The sequence below is a fragment of the Opisthocomus hoazin genome, chromosome 4, assembly GCF_030867145.1.
Source record: "Opisthocomus hoazin isolate bOpiHoa1 chromosome 4, bOpiHoa1.hap1, whole genome shotgun sequence".
Lineage (NCBI taxonomy): Eukaryota > Metazoa > Chordata > Aves > Opisthocomiformes > Opisthocomidae > Opisthocomus > Opisthocomus hoazin.
Genome location: NC_134417.1, coordinates 6,758,166 through 6,781,908, shown reverse-complemented (window position 1 = coordinate 6,781,908; position 23,743 = coordinate 6,758,166). Strand labels below are relative to the sequence as shown.

Genomic DNA, 23,743 nt, shown 5'->3' with positions numbered 1-23,743 from the left:
AGTTTTAAAAAAGGAAGTTTTCTTTAATTTGCATTTGCTTTATGTGGCTTGCTTTCACAGTTACTACTTGATTTACTGGTTATGCTTCCCTGAAAATTGTACTTGGTAAGGGTAATAGTGGTTCCTGTTTGGGCATGTAAACCTGGCGTTTTTAATATGTAGTATGTGGTGGGTGAAATGGAAACTCACTGAAGGTATTCTTTCTCTGTGATAAATATCTAGATAGATTGGGTCAGCTGGTGTTACGTTTAAGTGAAACATGACATTAGCTGTTTGTGAGTTTTTGTGAGTGCGTTGTCTACAATAGAAGGAAAAAGGTATAGGATGGATTGCATCAGTTACACGGGAGGAGGTAGCATCTGCAGTCACGAGATCCTTTCTGAGAGCTGATAGACCTTTCAGAAGGGCTGCGAAGAGCTGCACGCAGAGCTTGCTGACAGCAGGGAATTTCAGTGGGGTGGGTATTCCCACCTCACTCTCAGAAACTCAATGTGCTCAGGAGCAGCTTTGCTCATGAAATGTGGGGATATCCTGCCACAGCACCCAGAGGGGAAGAGTCTAGCGTGAAGAGGCGTTGCAGTTTTTCCATTCCCAGGTCTTCCTCTGCCTTTTAGAGTGGCTGAGCGGCTCTCCTCTTGTCCGGGGGATGCCTGCCAATGTGAGATGGATGCTCAGTCGGCTTCTGTAAGCAAATGCTTTCTAGTGCTCTGACTGCCTGCAAAATACTCAGCCTTGTCTGCTTTAAGAACAGGAAAACCAACAGCAGAACCGTGGTGCCCAGTCATGGCATGGTAAGCCATTGTGGTAACCTGTAGTATTCCTCTGAAAATACTTGTGAAACAGGGGATTGCATGCGTTGAGTCAGCCGGTTCAGAAGGCCAAGTTGGGGCACTGAAACTGTTAATACGGTCCAGTCGCAGTTGGGTGTTCTTGTTGTAAAATGTTACACAGAGCATTATAGACTATTCCAGTTATTTACTTAGGATTCTGTTTAGGTTTAAACATTAAATTAGTTTTATCCCTGTTGAGGTTGACAAGAACAGTGTTAAAAATGAGAATTTTTAACGGGCTTGCCATGAGCAGGCTGCAAACGTACTTTTACCTCTGCGGGGAGCCAGCTGGGTCCAGCCAGACTTGTGGATTCAGCTCATCGACAGCTCTGATGGTGGCAGCGGCTGGCATTGGGAGAGATTGTGGTGTCCGTCTCCAGCCTCCTCCTCTTCTGGGAACCTCTCACTGGGTCATCTGTGATGCCTTTTGTATGCAGTCAAGTAGTTGCTTTGGAGTATTATAGCTTTCACATTGCACAAAACTTTTTTTTATAGCATTCAGACTGCAGACTTCCATTGGAAGTAGTTCCTCTGAAAACTATCTATACTGTCTGCTGTATCTACATTGACATGGACAATCTGTACCCCATAGGCCCACTATGGTTAGCTGGCAAGCCAAAAGCTGGCTAGACTTCATGTGCACTGTATTTCTGTGCATGCTGGAAAACTTAATATGCATGTGCTTATGAAGAAGAGTTTTTTGTGAAATGATGAACTTTTCTTATAGGACCAAAGACTACAATGCTTCGTCTAGCTGTAAAGTTTTTCCCTCCAGACCCGGGTCAGTTGCAAGAGGAATATACTAGGTAAAGTATTTTTTGAAGAATTTGATTTGCATTACCTACTGAAGCAAAAGGAAGGTAAGAGTAGGAGGGCATTGCATCTGTATCCAAACAAAACTTAAACTGAAGAGGAATGAAAGAGCGCTTTTCCTTAGCGTCGTAGTTTTAGCTGACAGATGAATCTTATGGGAAAATATGTTTTTCAAAACAGAAAACAGTACAGGTTAAGGCTTGTCAAACATCACGGTGTCAAAAGAGACAGGGTATAGAGAAAATAATCATATTTATAAACAGTACCTGTGTAAAGTAACCAGAATGTATTTTAATAAATTGTTTATCATGTAAACTTCCGAAGTCCACACTTTGAGTATTCTACAACTAGCAAACACACTTTACTGTTTTTGTCTATTTATGGAGTATTTATTGCGGAATTCTGGTCTGTACTTAAAGCTCTAGGTATTTCATAATGCTATTAATGGTATGTATGCTTTACGGTGAGTGTAGTGAAGAAACCAAGATAGCTCAGCCAGGTATGCAGTAAACAAAGCATACTTTACAGTACCTTAGAATGTAAAAAACCCCACACATTCAAAATGTATACCTTTTATTATCTTTTTGCCTCAAGAATGTGATACATAGTATTTTAAAACTAATTCTTCTTTAAAAAAAATTACTGTTCTCTTTCAGGGTGTAATTCGGTAAAGAATATTCATCAGTCTATCAGTTCAAAGATGTGTAGTAATGAGTTATTGCCTATTTACTGGAGTCCTTACTGCGCCTTCTTTCAAGTAAAAAGGAAAGCACGAAAAGACTTGCCAGCATTCCATTCAGAAAAATATATTAAAATTGGTTTAGGTTACGGGATCAGTCCTTATCAATGCACTTTCAAGGCTGCTATGTATTTTTTCTGTCCTTTTATGTTTTGCAAGCAGCTTATTACTTCTACAAAACCGTTAAGCACAATTGTATTCCACTTTAGCAACTGTTTGGGAAATACTGTAGTTAAATTAGTATAGTGGTATAAGAAAAGGAAATTTAATTTCTTACTGTCTTTGTAGGCTGCTAACATTATAGTCCTGGAAAATACAACCACTGAGTAAATTAACTGAGTGCTAGCAGAAATGCTTATTATTTTTCTTAACAAGATACTGGAATCAGTGATATTCTCCCATCCTTGTTCTAACAGATACAATCATTGTAAGTGTTCATTAAGTTTCTTTCTAGCTGAAAATTACAGCTGCTGTGTTACTTCACAAATCAAACTTGTTAAAAGTGTGATTTTCCTTCTGCATCCTCGTCCCTGAGTGTTCATTTATGCTGGTAAATTGCACTGGATTAGTCATGGGTTGTTTGGTTTGATTTGACCGTCGTTAGTAGCAAGGCTTCTGTGTTATCTTGGTTTTGGAGAGAGGAAGAATTGGGAGATGCTGGTTTTATACAATACCACTCAGTTGTTTTATTGTTCTTTCACATGTCAAGGTGCTACTTGTAACTCCAATTCTTGTAACTCTCTCTCAGGTACCTGTTTGCGTTGCAAATCAAGAGAGACTTGGCAGAGGAACGACTGACCTGCAGCGACAATACGGCCGCTCTTCTGGTCTCTCACATTCTGCAGTGTGAGTATCTCAACTGTGGTGACATTGTGTGATGTTGCCATTGCTAACCCGAGTTAAATAGCATACAGAAACTTTTGGTAACTAAAAGTGTTTTCTGTCTTGCGGCATTTCCTTCTGTAAGGAAACAGTAAATCTGTTGATTTGGAGCACTGGGATTATCATCAGGGCTAGCCGTGGTGATGAACAGCTGGTACTTATGTAGGAGATAACTTCGGCTTCGTGGAGACTGTGCGAAACCAAACCCCTCGCATGTCATCTGTTTTCCCTGGCTCTGCAAAGCAGGTCACTGGCACTCCTCATCTTCCAGACGGCTGCTCCCATCTGCCTCCATGCTTCCTTGGCTTTGTTTCTCATTTTCCCTGTGACTGGGGGGAGATAAATGTATAGAGACTGGGCTGAAATAAAACCAGAAAGGTGTCAGAAGTAGTTCGGCAGTAGGATTATCAGCAGCTTTCCTCCTTGCTGGGAGTGCAAATGGAAATGGGAAGCAATTGGTTTGGAAGCTCTCCATGTTACTGCTCACTCAGTCTGTAAGTGCCTAAAAACGTGGCCTTTAAGATGAGCAGGTTGAAAAACTTGGATAGGTTCAGACACCAAATCAGCTCAAGCAGCAACCAGATGATAGAGTGATTACAAATCTGTAACCTGAGCTGGAGGGAGTGGGTTTTTGTGCCTCCTTGCTGGCTTGAAACAAAACCTGTTAAATGATATCTCTTCACACGTGCACTGCTAAATAGTTATTAGTTACATAATTCTGCATTGTCATGTAATAATAGGATTACAATAATACTAGTTATGGTGATTTTACTGGAAGAGCAAATCTGTCATGTGTGTGTGCCATCAGTGAATGACACAGTTAAAATTTGCTCGTGACTTTCCAGCATGAGTTCTGCACTCCACAGTGCAGTGTGGAGCTGGTGAGCAAATCTGTGTCTGGCCTTGCTTAGCTAGCTTCTACCCTACTAGAAAAGTAGAAGTGAGAAAGAATATGATTATTTTTGTAACAAAAATTATTTTTTAAAGGTGCCTTTCAGTTTTTTTTTTCCATGTTGTTTCGTATTCTGGTTTGATTTTAAACAGGTTATTGTTGTGTTCTTTTTTAAGAACGACTGCCTTGTATGAGATTATTAGTTCACTTACTCCACTCTCCTTTCTCTGACAGTAGTTGATAGCAGATGCTATGGGGAAACCCTCAGAAACAGAGCAAGCATATGGTGGTAGTTCTTTGTACCCATCCAGTAATCTCTGCATGTGGCCTTTCTGTGTCAAAGATTGACTCTGCATCTCTCTGTTTAGTTGCCCTTGATAAACTTTGCTTCCATGCGTTTCTCTAACTTTCAAATTTGCTGATTTTTGACATCCTTCCATGAAAATGAGCTTCATGACTTATTTTTTGGGAGGTTTTTAGGACAACATATTCTTTTGTCTTTTTAAAACTTTTGCATTTTAATTTAATGTTGTAACTTCGTATTTCATTATCAGAAAAAGTAAATAATTTTTTAAGGTTTATGTATCCAACTTGTAATTTTTATATATGTCTGCCGTATGTTCTGCCTCCCTCATGCTTTTCTTTTCCAAGCCAAAGACGTCTGGTCTTTTCATGTCTTATCAGATGGAAGCTATTCCACACTTTTGATTCATTCTTTTTTCCTGTGTTTCTTCCTAAATCCACAGCTTCATTTCTGAAGGCATGAATACGTGAAGGGGAGACCAAAACTCAAGATGTAGGCGCTGTGGGGATTTAGTCATATAACACTGCTTTCTCTTTTTGCTATGTATTTATTTTTTGACAATTCCTAAAATCTAATTTGCCCTCTTCCCAAATAGGCTTGTCCATAACTATTTCACATATATTTAGAAAAATTAAATTGAAATATGCTGGTTAGGTATGAGGTATCTGTAAGGAAGAAATGTTTAGACCACCTCATGGGTCTTCTACCAGTCTCACATATTTGACTGTAAAGATGTCTAAATATTCCAAACGATGTTAAAATACTGCTGTAATTCCCAGGAAGTCTGCTTGGGAGAAGTGTGAGTGTTATGTAAAATTAAGTTGGATACAAAGTGTAATGCACAAATTTGAAGGAAAATACATTTTGGCTCTTGGAGGTCTCCGTAATTCCTTACCAAGTATTTTCTGTTGTTCCTTTTCCCTTGTTTCTTCTTATTCTAACATTGTTTTGTTTTCTGTAATAGCTGAAATAGGGGATTTTGACGAATCAGAGGATCGTGGACACCTTAAAACAAACCAGTATTTGCCAAACCAGGAAAGAATTGAAGGAAAAATTCTGGAGTTCCACAGGAAGCATGTGTAAGTGAGGATTAATGTATACCCCTCATGGATGTTCCTGGGGAGCAGATGAACTTGCTTGGTGGAGGTCGAGCATACTGTGCTATAGAATGAAATCAAAATTGTAGAAGTTAAACACCATTTACATCTAACAAGAAAAGTTGGATGTAGCAATAGTTACATAGTTAGGACAGGACTGTTGGGCAGTAGTTTTTCTCAAGTGATTTTTTCAGTGTATCTTTAATAACATACTAAAGAAAGCTATCATGACCTTGCAATAATGGTTTTAGGCAAAGTCATTCTTCAGAATTTACAAAGTTCAGCTTGCTGTCAAATGAAGAGGTCTTGCTTTCATCTAAATAATTAGAAATCAATTGCCTTGTACTCATTGATTACCTGGGATATGGATATTGGACCTGATTACTGGAGATATGGAGAATGCTGAGGTACTCAATAACTTTTTTGCCTCAGTCTTCACCAGCAAGTGCTCCAGTCACACTGCCCAATCACAGAAGGCAAAGGCAGGGACTGGGAGAATGAAGAGCTGCCCACTGTAGGAGAAAATCAGATTCGAGACCCATCTGTGGGACCTGAAGGTGCACAAGTCCATGGAAACTGATGGGGTGCATCTGCGGGTCCTGAGGGAACTGGCAGATGAAGTTGCTAAGCTGCTATCCACCATATTTGAGAAGTCGTGGCAGTATGGTGAAGTTCCCAGTGACTGGAAAAGGGGAAACATAACCCCCATTTTTAAAAAGGGTGAAAAGGAAGACCTGGGGAACTACAGGCCAGTCAGTCTCACCTCTGTGCCTGGCACAATCATACAGGAGATCCTCCTGGAAGCTATGCTGAGTCATGTGGAAAATAAGGAGGTGGCTGGTGACAGTCAACATGGCTTCACTAAGGGCAAATCGTACCTGACAAATTTGGTGGCCTTCTATGATGAGGTTACTGCATTCAACAATAAGGGAAGAGCAACTGATGTCAACTACCTGGACTTGTGCAAAGCATGTGACACTGTCCCAGACAACATCCTTGTCTCTAAATTGGAGAGACGTGGATTTGATGAATGGACCACTCGGTGGATAAGGAATTGGCTGGATGGTCGCACTCAGAGAGTTGTGGCCAACAACTCGGTGTCCAGGGGGAGAACAGCATTCCTCAGGGGTCAGTGTTGGGACCAGCGCTGTTTAACATCTTTATTGGTGACGTGGACAGTGGGATCGAGTGCACCCTAAGCAAGACTGCCAATGACACCAAGCTGTGTGGTCGACATGCTGGAGGGAAGGGATGCCACCCAGAGGGACCCTGACAGGCCTGGGAAGTGGACCTCATGAGGTTCAACAAGGCTAAGCTCCTGCAACAAGGTCCTACTCATGGGTCAGGGCAATCACAAGGACTTGGGGGTGCTGGTGGCGAGAAGCTCAACACGACCCAGCAATGTACGCTCACAGCCCAGAAAGCCAATCGTATCCTGGGCTGCATCCCCAGCAGCATGGCCAGCAGGGCGAGGGAGGGGATTCTGCACCTCTGCTCTGGTTTGGTGAGACCTCACCTGGAGTCCAGCGTCCAGCTCTGGAGCCATCAGCATGGGAAAGACATGGACCTGTTGGAGCAGGTTCAGAGAAGGCCACAGCAATGATCCGAGGGCTGGAAGCCCTCTGCTGTGAGGAAAGGCTGAGAGAGTTGGGGCTGTTCAGCCTGGAGAAGAGAAGGCTCTGGGGAGACTTTATTGCGGCCTTCCAGAACCTGAAGGGGCCTACAAGCAAGCCAGAGAGGGACTTTTTTACAAGGTCATGGAGTGATAGGACAAGGAGCATCAGTTTAAACTGAAGAAGAGTAGATTTAGACTAAACATTGGGAAGAAATTCTTTGCTGTGAGGGAGGGAGAGGCTCTGGCACAGGTTGCCCAGAGAAGCTGTGGCTGCTCCCTCTCTGGCAGTGTTGAAGGCCAGTTTGGACGGGGCTTTGAGCAACCTGGTCTGGTGGAAGGTGTCCCTGCCCATGGCTGGGGGTTGGATCTAGATGGTCTATAAGGTCCCTTCCAACCCAAACCATTCTATGATTCTGTACTCATTAAGCGTAAAGGAGATGGAGAAGGATGGAGGGAGTGGAGGAGAAATAACTTTCATCAGAATTTATGCAATACCTTATCTTACAGCTCAAGTATTTTTGAAAAAAGTAAAATCTGTTAGGGACAAAGAAACTGTTTGCCACAAACAAAAAATTAATTCCAGCACACAATCAGGAAGCGCAGAACGAATGCGTTATTTGAAATACGCACTTCTCCCACTGTGCGTGTTTGATGTACAGTAAAGTTGCGTGTGTTACAGTCTAATCTGGCTGGTGTTAAGATGTGAAGATCTACTCAGTCTGTGCAATGTAAAGTATTTTGATAAGTAAGAAGACTTGGAGCAGACGGTTGACATGGTGCTCATGAAAGAGAACTCAACCTACAGGCAGGCTCTGTTGTGAACAGAATACTACTTGGAAGATCAGCATTTGCTTTGCACAATCTGTATTTGCCACAGCTTCGTTCTTTTAGACTTTTAAGCACATTATGTTAATATCGCTGAGAAATTTCAGACACTGTCCTGTCTTCATGGTCCCACCCTCACTTCTGCAATTCTGGGAATCAACAGGTTAAATCAAGACATGATGTTTCATAAAGTGGTGATAGAGGTTTGATATCACCTGATAGGTCTTTTTCTGTAATTTTTCAGATTTTGTGTATTAGGATTTAGCAATTTGATGTGCTTTTATTAGTTGTGAATATCCATATGCACACTTTATTGTGCATGGTTATGCATTTTAATCCAAATACTGTATTAGAAATTTGAATTTTCCTTTTGCTCTGCATGGGTAAACTCCTCAGGGATTGTTGCTGGCTGACTTTTAAGACAGAACAAGAAGATTTTTCAGGGCAGCGTCTGTGTTAAAGGCTAAGACACATCCTGTATTATTAGAAAATCAGTTCCTGAGAACTTCAGTAATGAAGTATTTGCTTTTTATGATGACTTATTTTCAGTTGTACTGAAATTACTGGTACTGATGGAATTTCAGCTTTGATTCTTGATGAAATCAGGTGTTGCTTTTTTCTGCTTTTGAACCTCTGAGGTGTGTGTATAAATGATGAAGAAACTAAATTTTGTTCTAAAGTAGTTTGAACTAATTCTGAAGTAAGTGAAAATGTATGCTAGGATTCTTCACCTTGGGAGAAGGTTGGCTGGAGGACGGAAACCATTAGTTGCACAGAAATATTTCATTATTTTTCTCATGTCAAAAGAAAAATGCTGAAACAATTGGGCAGTAACTTCAAAACAAATTGAAAGAAAAGGAGGAGCATCCTTTTCATATAACTCATAATGACATTGTGAAACTTCCTGCTTCAAGATGCTGTGAATTCTAAAGCTACGAGTGGCTTCATGAAAGGGTTTAATGGCCTCATGCAGTATAGGCTGATGGCTTTCAAATTTGAGATGAAATGTACCTCCAGACCTTGCACAGAACAGTCCTTCATTAATCACGTGCCTGGATTCGACTGAGTTGCTTCTGCATGCGGGGAATTTTCTTGGTTTACTTTTCTTCATGGAATGGACATGACTGTCTTCTGAGTCAGGGACTGGTGATTTTATTAATTAGGTTTGACCTTTTTTTCAGGCAATTTACTTTTAAACATTGGTTACAGTAGGGAAAATTTGTATTTTTGTCTGTCGCGAAGAAGTCAGAAGAAGGTTAATGGGAAAAGATTCTTTGTAAGTGTACTTTTCAGTAGTTTAATGAGAATTGCATCTAATACAGCTATATTATTAAAATAATTGCAAATCTTATTTATAAAGCAGTGTTTTAGAAATGTATGTTCAAACCACGTTAAGATTAAAAGCTAAGGCGTGTGGTTAGGAAAGGTTACAGATGAAGGGTAGCAATACCTGAGTACCTTGAATGCGTGTTTTAAATGCCCCTAGGCCTTTGGAATATTTTTTCTTGGAGATATAATTTTGGAAGCACTGCAGTCCTAAAAATAGCTGTGACTTCCTTACATGTCTCTTCTCTCTTCCCTTACCCAGGGAGTATTGGCCACCCTTCTCCATTTTTAGTAGGAGTTATGAAGGTTCTGTACTTTCTCAGGGTTTAGACACATTTTTCATTATTTCTGTTCCAATGAGCAGCTAGGAGCATGGACCTTGGGTGTTCGTCTCTCTCCTGGCAATGTGCAGTGTGGACAGAACCCTTCTCTCTTATCATCCTTGTGCATAAAATTTTAATTTTTCATTTTATTTTCATTTTTTATTTCCTTCAGTTGACCTAATTATTACCTTTAGCAGACTGATACTTTCTTCCACTGATGATTGATTTTGACAGAGACTTTCTCATGTGAACAGAGCTTCCAGGAAAAGAAACCCGTTTCTGGCAGGATGGCTCATCTCCAGATTGCTACTGCATCATCTTCTGCCTGCCTCAGTTTTTCTTCTTTGCAGCCCTTGCTTTGCCTTGAACACCCTTAATTCATACACCGGTTTACAGGGGTTTTCTGTGTCAGATCAAGCCGGAGCAAAATGTGGCTTTCTAAGGCTGGAGTTGCAGCAGGATTCCTTCTGGCACTGTGCGTGAGTTGGGTGAGCGGGAGGATGCGTATGCCTTTGCTGCAGAGGGTGCTCAGTCTCTTTGGATGACACTATGGGGTGTCTCTTCACATTAGAAAGTTGTGTTTCGATTTTTTTTTTTTAATTTTTTTAATATTTTATTTCTTCATGGTAGCTTTTAGAGCTGGGAGGAGAACATAAAGCTGAATAAAACAGGGTCTGTGTATCCAATCCATTCTGTGTCAAAAGAAGAGGAAAATATATTGGGAACATTGTATTCAGGAAGATGGGAACTGAAAGCTTATATTGTATTAAATATCCTTTATTTTTTTTCTTGCACTTTTAGAAATACTTTCTTTTTACTTTCACAAATAGAGAAATACAGGGGTTGTATTTAACTTTGCAAATGTAGGAACAGTAAACAGAATGAGTTATATTTTTGATTTTACGTTAACTTAGTTGCTTCAGCAAGAGCCTGAATTAACTCTACTTATTTCTGTAATTTATTAAAAAAAAAGTTTATATTTTGAAGATGGTGTATGGTGGTGGTGCAGTTAAATCCTGGCCCCCTAGACAGTCAAGAGGCAAAATTTACTGCCTTCCTGCAAGTAGCATGAGTAGCATACTTGCTGCAAGGTCAGTGTCGTGCAAATTAAAATATAACATAATTTGCTTGCATTCAAATGGCTGTGGGTTTTTTTTTCTTTGTGTGTACTTACATAAATCAGGAAAGAAATAGAAAATTTTATAGATTTATATTTACATTTACGGTTATCCTTCATGCCCTTTCACAACTTGTTAGCCTAGTTGTCCATGATTTAAATTCTTTTTGATAATAGGATATTCATGAATGGTTTGTAAATTAGAAAACTATCACTTCAAGTTGCTACGCAATCTAAGCAATTTCTACACATGGAACGTTTTGATACTTCATCTTTAAAATTCTACATTAATCACTGGTTTTAAATGCTCTGTAAATCATCTGACGTTTAACAGCATTTATTTATAATTGATTGCCCTGAATGCCACATGAATATTGTAGCATGCTTCCTATATTTGTCTAGATGGGTGTATTAAGCAACCTTGACACTAAAACTTGCTGCAGTTTTTGCTGGAAATTACTTGTAATAGATAGTCTGTTGTCCATTGACCTGGGGAAGATTAAGTAGATTTATCTGCTTAATGGATGAACAAAATTAGACCAGATTGTTTTCAGACTGATCTGTGCAGCTCAGTCTGCAGCAAACGTCTGAGGGTAGTTACTCTGAAACTGCTTCTCATTTGGAACTGTGGTGCAGTGTGAGCTGCCCGGCATCGCTCCCGGCTTTCCCCACTCAAGGTTCTTCCTTCTTTGCTAGGTGCAGGCAGGTTATGTGCATGAGAACACTGTTAAAATTACGGGGTTTTTTTTTAATTCTTTCTGAGATGCACTGTGCTTTGGATTATATCACATGGAACGTAAAATAACTGTCAGTGGTTCTGCATCAGCTATACTGGACTATTTGTGAATTTTTAGTACAATATAGCTCCAATTTTCTAGTTGCCATTTTATCCTAATTTTTGTTTCCCTTCCCTTCCAGCCCCCTTTCCCAGCCTCTGACAACCTTAGCAGCCTCAGCATCCTCTTTAAAAGACAAAGCACCACTTTCATTCTTAATGTCGCTCTATTCAGAAGAATTACAGCAGGAATTAGTGTGGGTGGGAGTTACGTACAGTGCCATTAGAGTGTAGCTCAGGAAGCTGTGGCCAAAATTAATATTTGTGATCTACCTTTTTTGTCTTGTATGTGTTTAGTAAACAAGAACCATGGTACTTTGGCTATTTTGACGCAGTTAAGGAATCTGTGGAAGAAATGCTAGTAACACTTAAAGCCAGTATCAAAACACTTATTCCACCATTACTCATTTCAGTAAGGTGAAGAGAAATGTGCATTACCAGTTTAAGCCCTTAGATATAACCAGTACATGTGATGGTGACACTGGTAGAAATGCAACTGCAGGACTCTGTGTAGTCTGGCATTTCTTTTTCCATTTGAAATCAGATTTTTGTTCCTTTGTGTTCGTTCTTTACAGTCCGTTTATACACGATTGTATAATACTGACATTTGGATGAGGTTGGAATATGGACTGAACTTGTAAAGTTAGGAACTTCACTGAATCCCTGCTTTCTCCAGTTGGCAGAAAAAATTTTGGATTTCCTGTTGTAGTGTTTTAGAGTGCTGAGGTTTTTTTCCCTCCAGAATGAATAAGGCAATTGAAAACTGTTGAAATCCTATCGTCAAATGTGCGTGCATTCAGACTTACTTTCTCGGTGCATTTTTGTGTATGTATGTGTCTTAGTCTAAGGAGCATTTTACTAAGAATCAAAGAAGCATTGTTTCTTCTAACAACTTCAGTTTTTAAAGTGTTAGCGTACTAAAGAAGTTTCGTAATTGCACTCTGAATTTATGACAGTTCTTACATGCAGTTAATATGTATTGTTGTCATCCCTGTTTCTGATAAATTCAAATGTAATGATAATTCACTTTCATATTTTCAATTTACATTTAAAAGATATCTATACAGAGCAAAAAAGTTGTTAATCTAAAACATGGCTATAGGTAGATGGAAAGAGCTATCTTTAAGGAGTGTGCCTAGGTAGGCAAGTCAGGGTAGCAGGAGAGTTTATTTACTACTGATGACATCATCACTATGTAGTAGACGAAAACAGATCTTGCTACAGATAGTTTATCATCTGTTTTAAAGAAATGAAATACAGGTTTATGGAAGGAAGGCCATTTCTTGGAAAACAGGATTTTAAAAATTTGTATTTGTGTGTGCAGGAATCTCATCTGGTTTCAGCACTAGTTGGTATACATAGAATAATAATTTTTATGTCCTGTGTCTTCCTTGTACCATTATGTTTATTGTAGCGAACATTGCTGGGGCAACTCAATCAATGCATTAGCATAGGCGGGTCATGCAGCGCTTGCGTGGAAGTAACACAGTGTTGTTTCTAACGAATATCAGTAGGAATGCAGGGGTCACTTTACACAGCTGTGGCTGAAGCAGCCTCACTGGTCCTAGTGCCCTGGCAGGGGCTTGTGTTTCCATGGACTTGGCACAGAGAAGGGTCTTCTGCGTTAGCTAGTTCTTCTGGACCCTATTTATGCCTAAAATTGGTTGATAGTTTTGTCTTGCAGTATGTTTTTTAGTTCAGAGACCACCTTAACCAGGTGACAGGCTTGTGTTTGCCATTAGGGACTTTTTTATTTTGCAGCCTAATTGGGGCACATTCGGTAGCAAGAACTCCTTCATTTCCACAGCAAACCCCCATCAGGACCCCTGAACTGATACAGACGGTTTTGACTTGTAGGGAAAAGGTCTCGTCAATACAAGCACTAGTGCTTCACTAGATCATTTAAAGGCTTGTGAAATGATATATTTAATGGGGTGGTTCATAGTTTGGGGTCTTGGTTCTCGCATGTCTTGGTGGCACCAGAGCTCTGCACCACCTTCTGTGTCCTGGACAGGCGGCGTTTCAGGCACTGCACTTCTGCTCCGTGGGCGCTCGTTCTGTTCTGCCCTGGCTCTGCTGCCCAGCCCGGACCCATGGCTGTGGGCACCCCTCCTGTTCCTGAGAGCCAGCCAAAAAAGACACTCTAATCCAGTAGCCTCCCCCCTTGCGGGGAAGGGAGGAAAAAAAGAAGATACGAGACTGTTTTGTCATGCAGGAAAACAGAATGTCAGTTGTTTGACTTCAGCAGACTTGTGGAGAAATAACTGAAGGCTGAATCTGTGACTGGTGCATGCCAGAGTCTGTAATAGTCTCTGTATTGCTTGCTTGGACTTTGTGCACACTTAGTAAGGAGGTGCTCAGTGTGTGGACATCTTCCTTCTGTTTTCAATGTCATGTCAACAGCAGATGATACTTCAAAAAACATGTTTAAAATCAATCTGTGGATTTCTTGGCAAGGAGGAAATCATAGAGCTGAAGACTGTGGGAATGCATTGCACCCGATAGTACTAGCATAATAATTTGGACATAGTCCCGAAACCCTACCTGAAATAGGTCATTCTGTTGCAGTGTTTGTTTTGTTTCTATCGTGCTGGCTGTGCAGCTTATTCATCTCTCGCTTTTAATCCGATTAATATTAATGTATATACAAACAAGTAGAGGAGGCATTGTGGATTGAATTCCAATTTGTTCAACTATTGTTTGTAAACTGAAAAAGCTCTGAACTAGTTAACATTTGGTTCAGTGCCTCTGCCTATGGGATGCATTTTAGGTCAGTCATCTGCCATTGCGTATTGTTCCTGTTGCAAAAGTTCCAGTGTAATACTTGGAGTGGAACTGTCCAGCTAGATAGAAAATTCTCATTTAGAGCGAGAGTTAAGACTTAAGTGCATTAGCCATGTTGGCAATATTGTAGAGTCAGATTGTTCTTAAAACTTCATTTATTTTAATTCTTCACTACAGAGGTCAAACTCCTGCTGAATCGGACTTTCAAGTGCTTGAAATTGCTCGGAAACTGGAGATGTATGGCATCAGATTTCACCTTGCATCTGACCGTGAGGGCACCAAAATTAATCTAGCTGTTTCGCACATGGGTGTGCTGGTGTTCCAGGTAAGGTGGGGAGAACGCACTGGGTACGTGGGTCTGTCTTTCCATTAGCACACCCTGGGATTAAATCTCATTTTAACTTCGGGTGTGTCTGATGATTTTAAAACTTAGCACATTTTTATGGTCAAGGGAGTGTCATTTAAGCCCCCAACATATTGTTTGGTACAGTTTGCCCTTGTTGGTGCAGAGAGAAAAGCATCAAAACCAGCAGTGACACCGAAGTAGAAGGGTTTTTGCTGTTTGTTTGAAAGTTACGTATGCATTCAGTGGTAATCATCGGTTTATTTGGTACAGGTCTGTAATCCTGGAATTTTGATTCAGTTTCCCTTGTGTTAATGTTACAGTGTGTTTTTTCTGGGATAACATTGCTCTTGGTGTGCAGAAGTGGTGTTTCATTGAAGTGGTTGGACCAATTAGAATTACTACTTTCGTTGTATTAAATAAGCGACTCGATGATCAGAGTTCTGTTTGCAAATGCGATCATATTATTTTCCTCCCCTCAAGACACAGAGGCAGCAGACCTACTGAAATGTTTTCGTTCGGGCACTCACTTTCCGTTCATTTTGTGTCTTACCTGTTCTTTTGTTACTGCGGGGCAGCTTCACTTCAGAGACGCATCAACCACTGCAGTCCTGCAGGTCCTCTCGGTCTTCCCCAGTGGTGTCTCAGCCCCCGAGTTTTCCATCATTTCAGCTCTTTCTCTTGAAGTACCATTTTTCATCTCCCTTTTGCTTTTAGAGGGCAACAGGAGAATTGCGGTGATAGTGAGTGCTGACAGGGGCCTTCCCTGAAGCTTTGGGAGCCAGGTGTACAGGGAGGGGGAGGGCTGGTGTAGGGCAATAAGGTGAAGGCAGTGCCTGGTTTTAGCCAAATAAGCAGGCTTGTGAGTGAGAGAGCTTGGCAGGATTTCTTGCTCACGTGGCAAGTCCTCCTCAGTATATTGTGTGATCAAATTTGAAGAATAATTAGAAAAATTGGCTTGGAGGAGTGTGTCTGGAGTTCTGCGCAGAGGAAGAGAAGTGTGTTAAATAAAATGAATCCCTCATCTTGCTTGTACTGTAAAGTACCATGAACCCCCATCAATATGGGGTTGAAATGTTCCCATACGGTTTTCTAAGTTTTCATCCAGTCTTCTAGGTTTTCATCCGGTTTTCTAGTGTCTGCACTGAGGTGGTCAGACATTGCACACTTATAGCTGTCCCTGTACTGAAAGATAAAATTGTTTAAGGGAATATTGTTACCAGAAATAAAAATCCAACAGAGTGGGTTGGGGGGTGGTGTGTGTGTACACATCCAGATGTCTGCATACCCACAACAGAATTTTGTTTGCTGCTCTTCTGAAACTTTTGCCAACTTTTAACTGTTATCATTTTAATTCAGGGTAATACGAAAATCAATACCTTCAACTGGTCAAAGGTCCGTAAACTAAGCTTCAAGAGGAAAAGATTCCTTATTAAACTACACCCAGAGGTCTGTGTAAGTTTCACTGTAATAGTAGGCTGGTCAGTGTGGGGGAAAAAAAAAAATATATAAATATATATATATATATGTACTTAATTTTATTATGAAAAATTCTAGAGTTAAAATTTTATGAAATAACTTCAGTGGGGTAGGCTTGATTTCATCATTCAAGTAAAAATCTTTGCTTTCTCACCCCATGTCTGTTGTCTTAGATTTTTACGTTTCATGTATCAGCATCAGCTTATCTTTGACATAGGCATAAGCATGTGTAAATGTAAGATGGGGAAAAAAAAAAGTAAAACCAGGTTTTTGGTGCATCCTGTCTCAGTACTTGTACTCTGAAAAAAGTTATGTTTAAGATTTTGCTTGGATATAAATGGAGGTTAACACTCATGAACTCTCTGATCCATTATCGTCATTAAAAGCATTAAAATAGTAAATCTCTGATGTTTAAGTAAAAGTGTATTGGGGAGTGTTTTTGGCTGTAGCTCCTGAAGAGAACATTGTAGTACACTGCAGATACAAGTGGTGATTGCTTAATATAACTGTTTCCTCCAGAACTTATTGAATATGTACTGCTCGAATGAAAAACCTGGTAGATTGTCCCTTGATTCAAAGGAGAGTGACATGATACACCTGAGGAAAGAATAGGTGGCTGAGACTATGTTGTTGGAGCTTAATTTTCAGTACTGTGTGATTACTCTTGCTTACAGCCATATCTTTTCTATATGTCTGTGTAGCAGAAGTGATTTTTTTTTCATGCTTGGCTGATTTACAGTAGATGTTTTTGACTGCAGGTTTCATCAAAGTTGGTGTTGATTCCACAGTGGATGACTAGATAATGTTCAACGCAGGGTTGTATTAAAATGGAGAGGAGGGAGGAGGAGGAAATGTTTGGACATAATATAGTTATTTGTATCAAGGAAACATGAACAGGAGACACAGTCTGCATGTGTCTCACAAAGAGGCCCTCAGAAATTTCATGTGATAAGTGTACCCTGACATGCGGAGTATCTTTCAGTCTCGTCTAAGTCTCAGGAAGTAAGACAAGCATCAGAACTTCCAGTATTTTAAAGTATTTTAAAAATGCTACTATTTCACTTAAATATTTTAATTTCTTTTAATTTGCTAACTTTATGATCCATATTTCTTAAGGTGGATTATACTGAGCACATTTCTAAAGTCAAGTGTATTTTAAACATTTTTACATTTTCAAAGTAAACAAAGATCTTTGAAAGCTATTAAGTGATTTAAACTGCATTCAGAATCGCTTCCACTGCTTTAAGGTATATGAAAAGTGACTTAACAAAATACTGTATCTCACAGAGTTCAGCCTTTTTGTTGGCACCTAGTTACACTTTTCTACTCCGTTGCCATTTTGTGCACTACTTAACTTTTGTGTTTTGTTCCCAGGGCCCGTACCAAGATACGTTGGAGTTTCTTTTGGGAAGTAGGGATGAGTGTAAAAACTTCTGGAAAATCTGCGTTGAATATCACACATTCTTTAGGCTCTTTGATCAGCCAAAGCCAAAGGCTAAAGCAGTGTTCTTCACCAGAGGGTCATCATTTAGATACAGGTAGGGAGAAACAACAGATTTATTGAAGCTGAATTCCTTACGTCTTAGTGCGATTAGAAGCAGAAAGTATTCTGAAGTCATTCCATCTATAATTCTCATCCACTGTGTTTCATAACACTTGTGCTTTTGTGGGTTCACAGTGGGCGAACACAGAAGCAACTAGTGGATTATATTAAGGATAGTGGGATGAAGAAAACCCCCTATGAAAGGTAAGTACAAATAATTTTTTAAGGTGAAATGTAGTTGAGACTTTCACGGTGTCTGTATCCTAAATTTCAGTGTTTTTAAATGATGCTTGGAGGCATGGTCATTTGCTGACTTCTCAGTTACTAAGGTTTACCTCAGATTTAAAGTAGCTGAGACAAATTGTAAAAATTTACAATTTTGTGGGGCTTAGGAAAGCTTAGGAAAGTCTCAGTATTGAATTTTAATGTCTGTGGACAATGTGTGACTTAGCCATCTTAAAGTTCAGTGTATTTTGAAGATTCACTGAAATTAGTGAGGACTTGTCTGTATGTCTCTGTAGCTGTGCAAGTAGCCAGTGGCAGAACACATAGCTGAACTTAGGATCTGCAAGTCTGAAACTGTGACCTTAAATACTCACTCATTTCTAAACATATAGATTAAATAAATTAAGAATGTGCATTTTCATTATAAAATTATCATTTATTTACTTGACTATGAAATGATCCTGTCTGCGCGGGGGGAAACTCCTCATAGTCTTTCATCCGAAAGATTGTAGGAACTCAATAGGTATTTTTAAAAGTTTGCATTAATCTACTGTTAATGAATATTTTTAATGTCTTGAACTCCACTTGAGCTCCTTTTCTCAATGAAAGATTGATTTTCTAGTAAGTTACCGACATAGAATGAATCTAACCGTGAGTGTGATGCAGGATACCCCTTTTTGAATGTAACATACAGGATTTTATATACCGTAAATTACATGGTTGTCTGAAGTTGTTTGTACAGTTGTTACAGATTCACTCATTCTGTTTTTGAAGTCATTTGTTTGTAGATGTTTATACTGATGACAGAGGAAGAAGTTAATCTAAGTGTGCTATTTAGTCTAGTCTTCTGCCCCACGTTGCTCTTGAGTTCTTCAGTGGTATAAATTATCTGGATCTTGCTTTATTCCATTTTCTGTACATTTCTTACGCATGCATTATTTGATTTACAACTCTTGTGACTTTTTAAGTCTTGAACTAGTTACTAGCAAAACATGATAAAATACAGCTTGAGACATTTCTTTTGGCTGCTAGAATGGAAATAGCTGAATGAGGAAGGGAGGAGGCTCATTCATGTCTTGGAAACTCACAGGATGCTCTCTGTTCTGCAGGAGGCACAGCAAAGCCAGAGTGTCCACTCGCACTTCGAACACCGACGTGCCAAAACAGGTCAGTTCAGCAGCACTCTTGATACTGCAGTGAGGGAAGTTAACAAACACCTTTCCGAGACGACGGTGAAGGAAAGGTGATCTGAGTGAACTGTTTGGAGTGGCTCTCACTGTTTGAGCTTTGTCTCTGATTCACATTTTTTCTTTTTGTGGGTGGTATCAGTTTTGGTAGTTGTACTCAGTGGAGTCTGAAGTGAGTAATATTTTACTTTTCAGAGTTCAGCTTAACCACAAAGAAAATGCCATACTTTCTAGTATGCTATTATTTCAGAGGTTTAGTTTGTTGTCAGGTGCTATCTAACTGCTTTCTGTGGAAGTCCTGAGTTCATTGTATAGATGCCTTCTACAGTCAGTGGCAAGAAACAAGTGCCTCACCAAATGGGCTTGCTGTACATGTGAGAGGTTAAGGAAGCATCACAGGATTTTGCTGTCTCGTTTTGTGTTACTTTCCCATGTGGATGCTTTTTCAGCAGAGGCTATAGAATACATGGATTTCACTTTCCGTCCAGTTAACCAGAATTCAGGAAAAAAGATCATGGCTCTTATTGGGGCTGCTGGATCAGTTTCTATGCACAATGTTTTGTTTGCTGTAAAGTGAGCTCTTTTGAGGCAAGTATTCCTTGGATGTTGCATTTGTTTTTGTGTATTACAAAAATCTTTTAATCTGTTGTGTTTCTACCTTTTTTCCTCTTAGAGCATCCCATTCACTGAGGGCTTGAGAACCCCAGGGTCTCCTGCCTCAGCAGCTTCCCCCTTCCACTCAGTTCACTCATCGACCACTCCTACTCCTGTCCTGCCCGTCTTTGCAGAAAGCAGCCCTTCCTCTTTGGACTCCCGAGCACCATACACATGGATTCCAGAAAAAAACACTGCAGCACCAGCAGAAGAAGCGGGGAGGAAACTGATGCAGCAGCCTGGATCTCCCATGCTCCAAGGTGTTGGGTTTGGTAGTGTTGCAGGAAACTGTAACCCTGCTTGTCCTGTTGTTGAGAGTGGTTGTGGTTTAGATCTAGACGTAGAGAAGAGTAGTAAGGAGAGCAGGGTTGCTCTTTGTAAAAATGACAATGATGAGGATGACTTTACCACAGGTGTTTTTGTTGCTGAACAAGAGCATAAGCATGGCAGTCAGGGTGCCCCTCTTTTCACGTTGACAAATCCACAGTTACAGGTGTCAGAGGAATTTATTGATGATGACCCAGCAGAAATTTCCTTTTTTGCTGGGGGCTGCGAAGCGTTTTCATACATATATAGTGGTTTAGATTTAAAGGGCTCTGATTTTTCCAAACATGTGTCAGAGTCGCCTGGCTTGACTACAGATGCCCTTCAGCAAAATACAATCTCTTCTCAGTCAAGCCCTGACAGGTACTCAACCGAAGCAGTAGATATGAATGTGGAAGATGAGTTTGAATTTGAAGGGAGCGATTTCAATGGCAATGAGAGACCATCAGATACCTCGGAGCTGTTTGAGGTGAAGGCCCAAGCAAGCAGAATGCAAAGCCTCCTGAGCCCATCCGAAACGAGTTCTCTCATCAACAACCGCTCCGAGAGCAGCTCCCTCAATAATTTGCCGCTGAACGGTACATCCTCCCTGCACGCATACAGCTCTGCGAACCATTCGGAGGCCAGTTCCATGGTGAACTTCCCTGCCTACTCGGTCCGCTCTGAGTCCAGCTCAGCCTTTCAGTTCACGGACATTATTGACCAGCTGGAACAGCTGAGCTATCCGCCTACCACCACAGAAGACTCCAGCAGCACAGACACGGACTCCTGGGACTCCGAAACTGCTGCACCACTGGATGTAAACCTTTTCTTTAGCAACCCTTTTGCTCAAGCCACCGGTGATAACTTTGCTTTTGACTTTCAGAATAATTTAAAAAATCTCACGCAAGAAGACTGGACCGAGAAGGCACATGTCAATTGATTAATTCTTGATTTTTGTGATGGATCCCTCTACGCTCTTCAGGTTTAGAAGTCAAAGGGTGAGATGTCAGTCACTTTAAGAAAGAAAACTCTAATCCAGTGGCTGGATTTTAAATCACATAATGCAGTTGATTTTTTTAGGGTTTTTTTATGTACCTCTTCAGCTTCCCTGGCTTTGGTGCTGCGTTATATGCATCACACTGCATCCAGAATGTGTTATAATAGGCTACAATGTTTGCAAAATACTGCATTTAGGAAAAACCACTGATTTCGGAGAAGTTTGTGTCGTCAGCTGGCTCATGCAGACATCACAAATTACAGTATATTGAAGGATTCCTTTACCTATAAGTATATCTGTAAGAGTCGGCTATAATATGCTGTTCCTCCAACACCTGAATGCAACAGTCACTTTTGCACATGCTTGTTACCAAGCAGCCGCGTCCAGTAAATTAGCTGTTCTCCTGCACTGAGAGTCCTCTTTTTTTATTTCCACTATCAAAAAAATGGACAATCTTCAAATCAGCTGTGAAGGAAATTTTAAAAATATCAACCTATGCAGCGTATCTGCGGTACACTTTGAAGCATAAATAACCTACATGGTAGTTTAGAAGTGGGAGTGTATGCACAATCAAATGAAAATAGCAGTTGCCAAAACTTCTTATGAAGACAATCGTTGTATTTACTGACTTCAAGGTGCCTTCAGCAGTCCAGCAGCAAAGAAGTACCCTTCTGCTTTGCAGTAGTTTGGAGATATATGCATAGACTTGTAAAAGCACTTAATCCCTGTTGCATTTTGTCTCACCTTCTTTTTCTTTATTTAATCACTCTGCATAAAAATGCTTACAAATTAATTCATAAAAGTGCCCTTTATGTTTGGAAGGCAGGTGGTGGTAAACCTAGTGATAGCTTTGACTTTCTCTGTAAAATATGAGCTGCATTCAGAAAAATACTGTAATCTTTCTGAGAAATTGAGATGTTAGGAGGCGTGAATACTGTAGGCAACAGAGCTTCACTGCTTTTATAAATTTTTTTTTTAGTCATGTGACGTTGATGTGAGAGTTTATCTGCAAGTTTGAAAGCGTAATTGAAAAGACAGTTGCTGAACTGGTCGCATCTAATTTAGCAATATTTATTGATGATCCAGCGAAAGTTGTGAAACGTCCTTCCTGTCTGCCAACCTTAATGTACTGGGGGGGGTGAAATTCTGCGCTGGAGCTCATAATCACATTTTTTAGGCTATTTTGCTTTAGTACAAGCAATAATGTGACATACATAACACCTGACCGAAACCTTGTGATGGAAACCATCACCTTCTTCAGGCATTTGGTTTTGGGATCCCTGTTGCCTAGTTTTCAGTCCTTTGCAGAGAGAATGCAATACTAGTACAATCCATACCTCCAAAATAAGAAGCTTACAGTTACAAGCATAACTTGATATTATTCGTATCGGTTTTCTTAAATGTGGTCTGGATGTATTGTTAGAAGACCTTCATTCTTTACTCAAACATTTAAAAAATACTATTATTTCTCAAAACTCTAACTGAAACTTCAAGGAAGTTCCTCTCAACGTATGGTAGAACACGAGGAGGTAAAACCTCCTTCAGTCACCAATTTCTTCTAGTTTAGTTTTTACCAAGGTATAATTATTCTTCATAGCACTTGCTTTTGTATTGTGGTTACTGTGTTTGAGTGGAGTCACTGTTGTTCTGTGAGAAACCTGTCGCCTTTGCCAGTGGTGCAGAAAATCAAAGCACATTTAGAACAAAGTATTAGTTTGGACCTACCAGAATGTACAGCAGTTGGATTGCTTAGAAGTGCTCTGTTTTTGGGTTGTTGTTTTTCTTTTTTTTCCTCTTCTGTGGAGTGTGTGTTCTGGCTCTTCATGTGACTTTATTCATACCTGTGGAGATGATGTCGTGGATGGGTAATATGACATTTCTTAAGAGGCACTTGGAGGAGGTCTTGAGCTGTGTCCAGAGCTGGTACCTTTAAGTATGTTTTTAGGCAATTTGGTTTCCTTCCCACAACTAACTACATTATGTAACTTAAGAAAAGGAAAAACAACAGACAAAAGACTTCTGTCTGCAAACTCTCTTACAGGTGGTAGAATCAGGGACAAATACGTAAAGATTTAGAGGAAGGCTGTTAATTTCTTCAATCTTTTAAAAATCAGGATTCAGCTATTCATGTGTAACTGTGTCTGCCTCCGTTTCATGTTCCATGCCTCAATCACTTAATTGCTTAATATGGTAATAAATCAAACTAAATTCTCTAGGTTTTCAAAAAATCTTAGGAAGAAGCTGCCTGCATTTTCAATGAACACACTTGGCAATCCTGAGAGAAGGCTTGCCAACACATTTTTTTGCAACGCAGTTAATTCAAAAAGGTGTCTTCAGTGTTTTTCTTCTTGTATTTTGCAACTATGCAGATCTTTTATTGGCAATTTTAAATCTCAGGGATTTTTTTTTTAAATAGCAAGAGTCTATTGTAATGCCCCTTTTGTTTTCTAAAGGAATGGGAGTGACTAGGATCTCGGTCCTTTAGCTTAGAGCAAGACATGTGGAGCCACAGGTGAGGATGGGGTGGGAGGAGCTTTGACCTGGTTATGGACCTTGTCAGATGAAGGTTTTAGTTATGGGTATCACTAGAAACAGTGAACTTTCACATCATCTGACTCCTCGGTATA

General features: G+C 40.1%; 1 protein-coding gene across 4 annotated transcripts in view; it reads left to right on the top strand.

Annotated features, from left to right (window-relative positions):
* Window positions 1-23,743, top strand: part of FARP2 (FERM, ARH/RhoGEF and pleckstrin domain protein 2) — an 84,472-nt gene that overhangs the window by 25,752 nt on the left and 34,977 nt on the right. For 3 of the 4 annotated variants that reach the window (XM_075417774.1, XM_075417776.1, XM_075417775.1), the window contains exons 5-13: window positions 1,558-1,636; window positions 3,131-3,228; window positions 5,425-5,539; window positions 14,560-14,707; window positions 16,085-16,174; window positions 17,579-17,742; window positions 17,883-17,951; window positions 19,082-19,139; window positions 19,833-20,073. In XM_075417774.1, the coding sequence (XP_075273889.1) occupies window positions 1,558-1,636; window positions 3,131-3,228; window positions 5,425-5,539; window positions 14,560-14,707; window positions 16,085-16,174; window positions 17,579-17,742; window positions 17,883-17,951; window positions 19,082-19,139; window positions 19,833-20,073 (1,062 nt within the window). Of the gene's footprint in view, window positions 792-1,557; window positions 1,637-3,130; window positions 3,229-5,424; window positions 5,540-14,559; window positions 14,708-16,084; window positions 16,175-17,578; window positions 17,743-17,882; window positions 17,952-19,081; window positions 19,140-19,832; window positions 20,074-23,743 lie in introns of all 4 variants that reach the window. The other variant, XM_075417777.1, reaches the window with a different exon arrangement.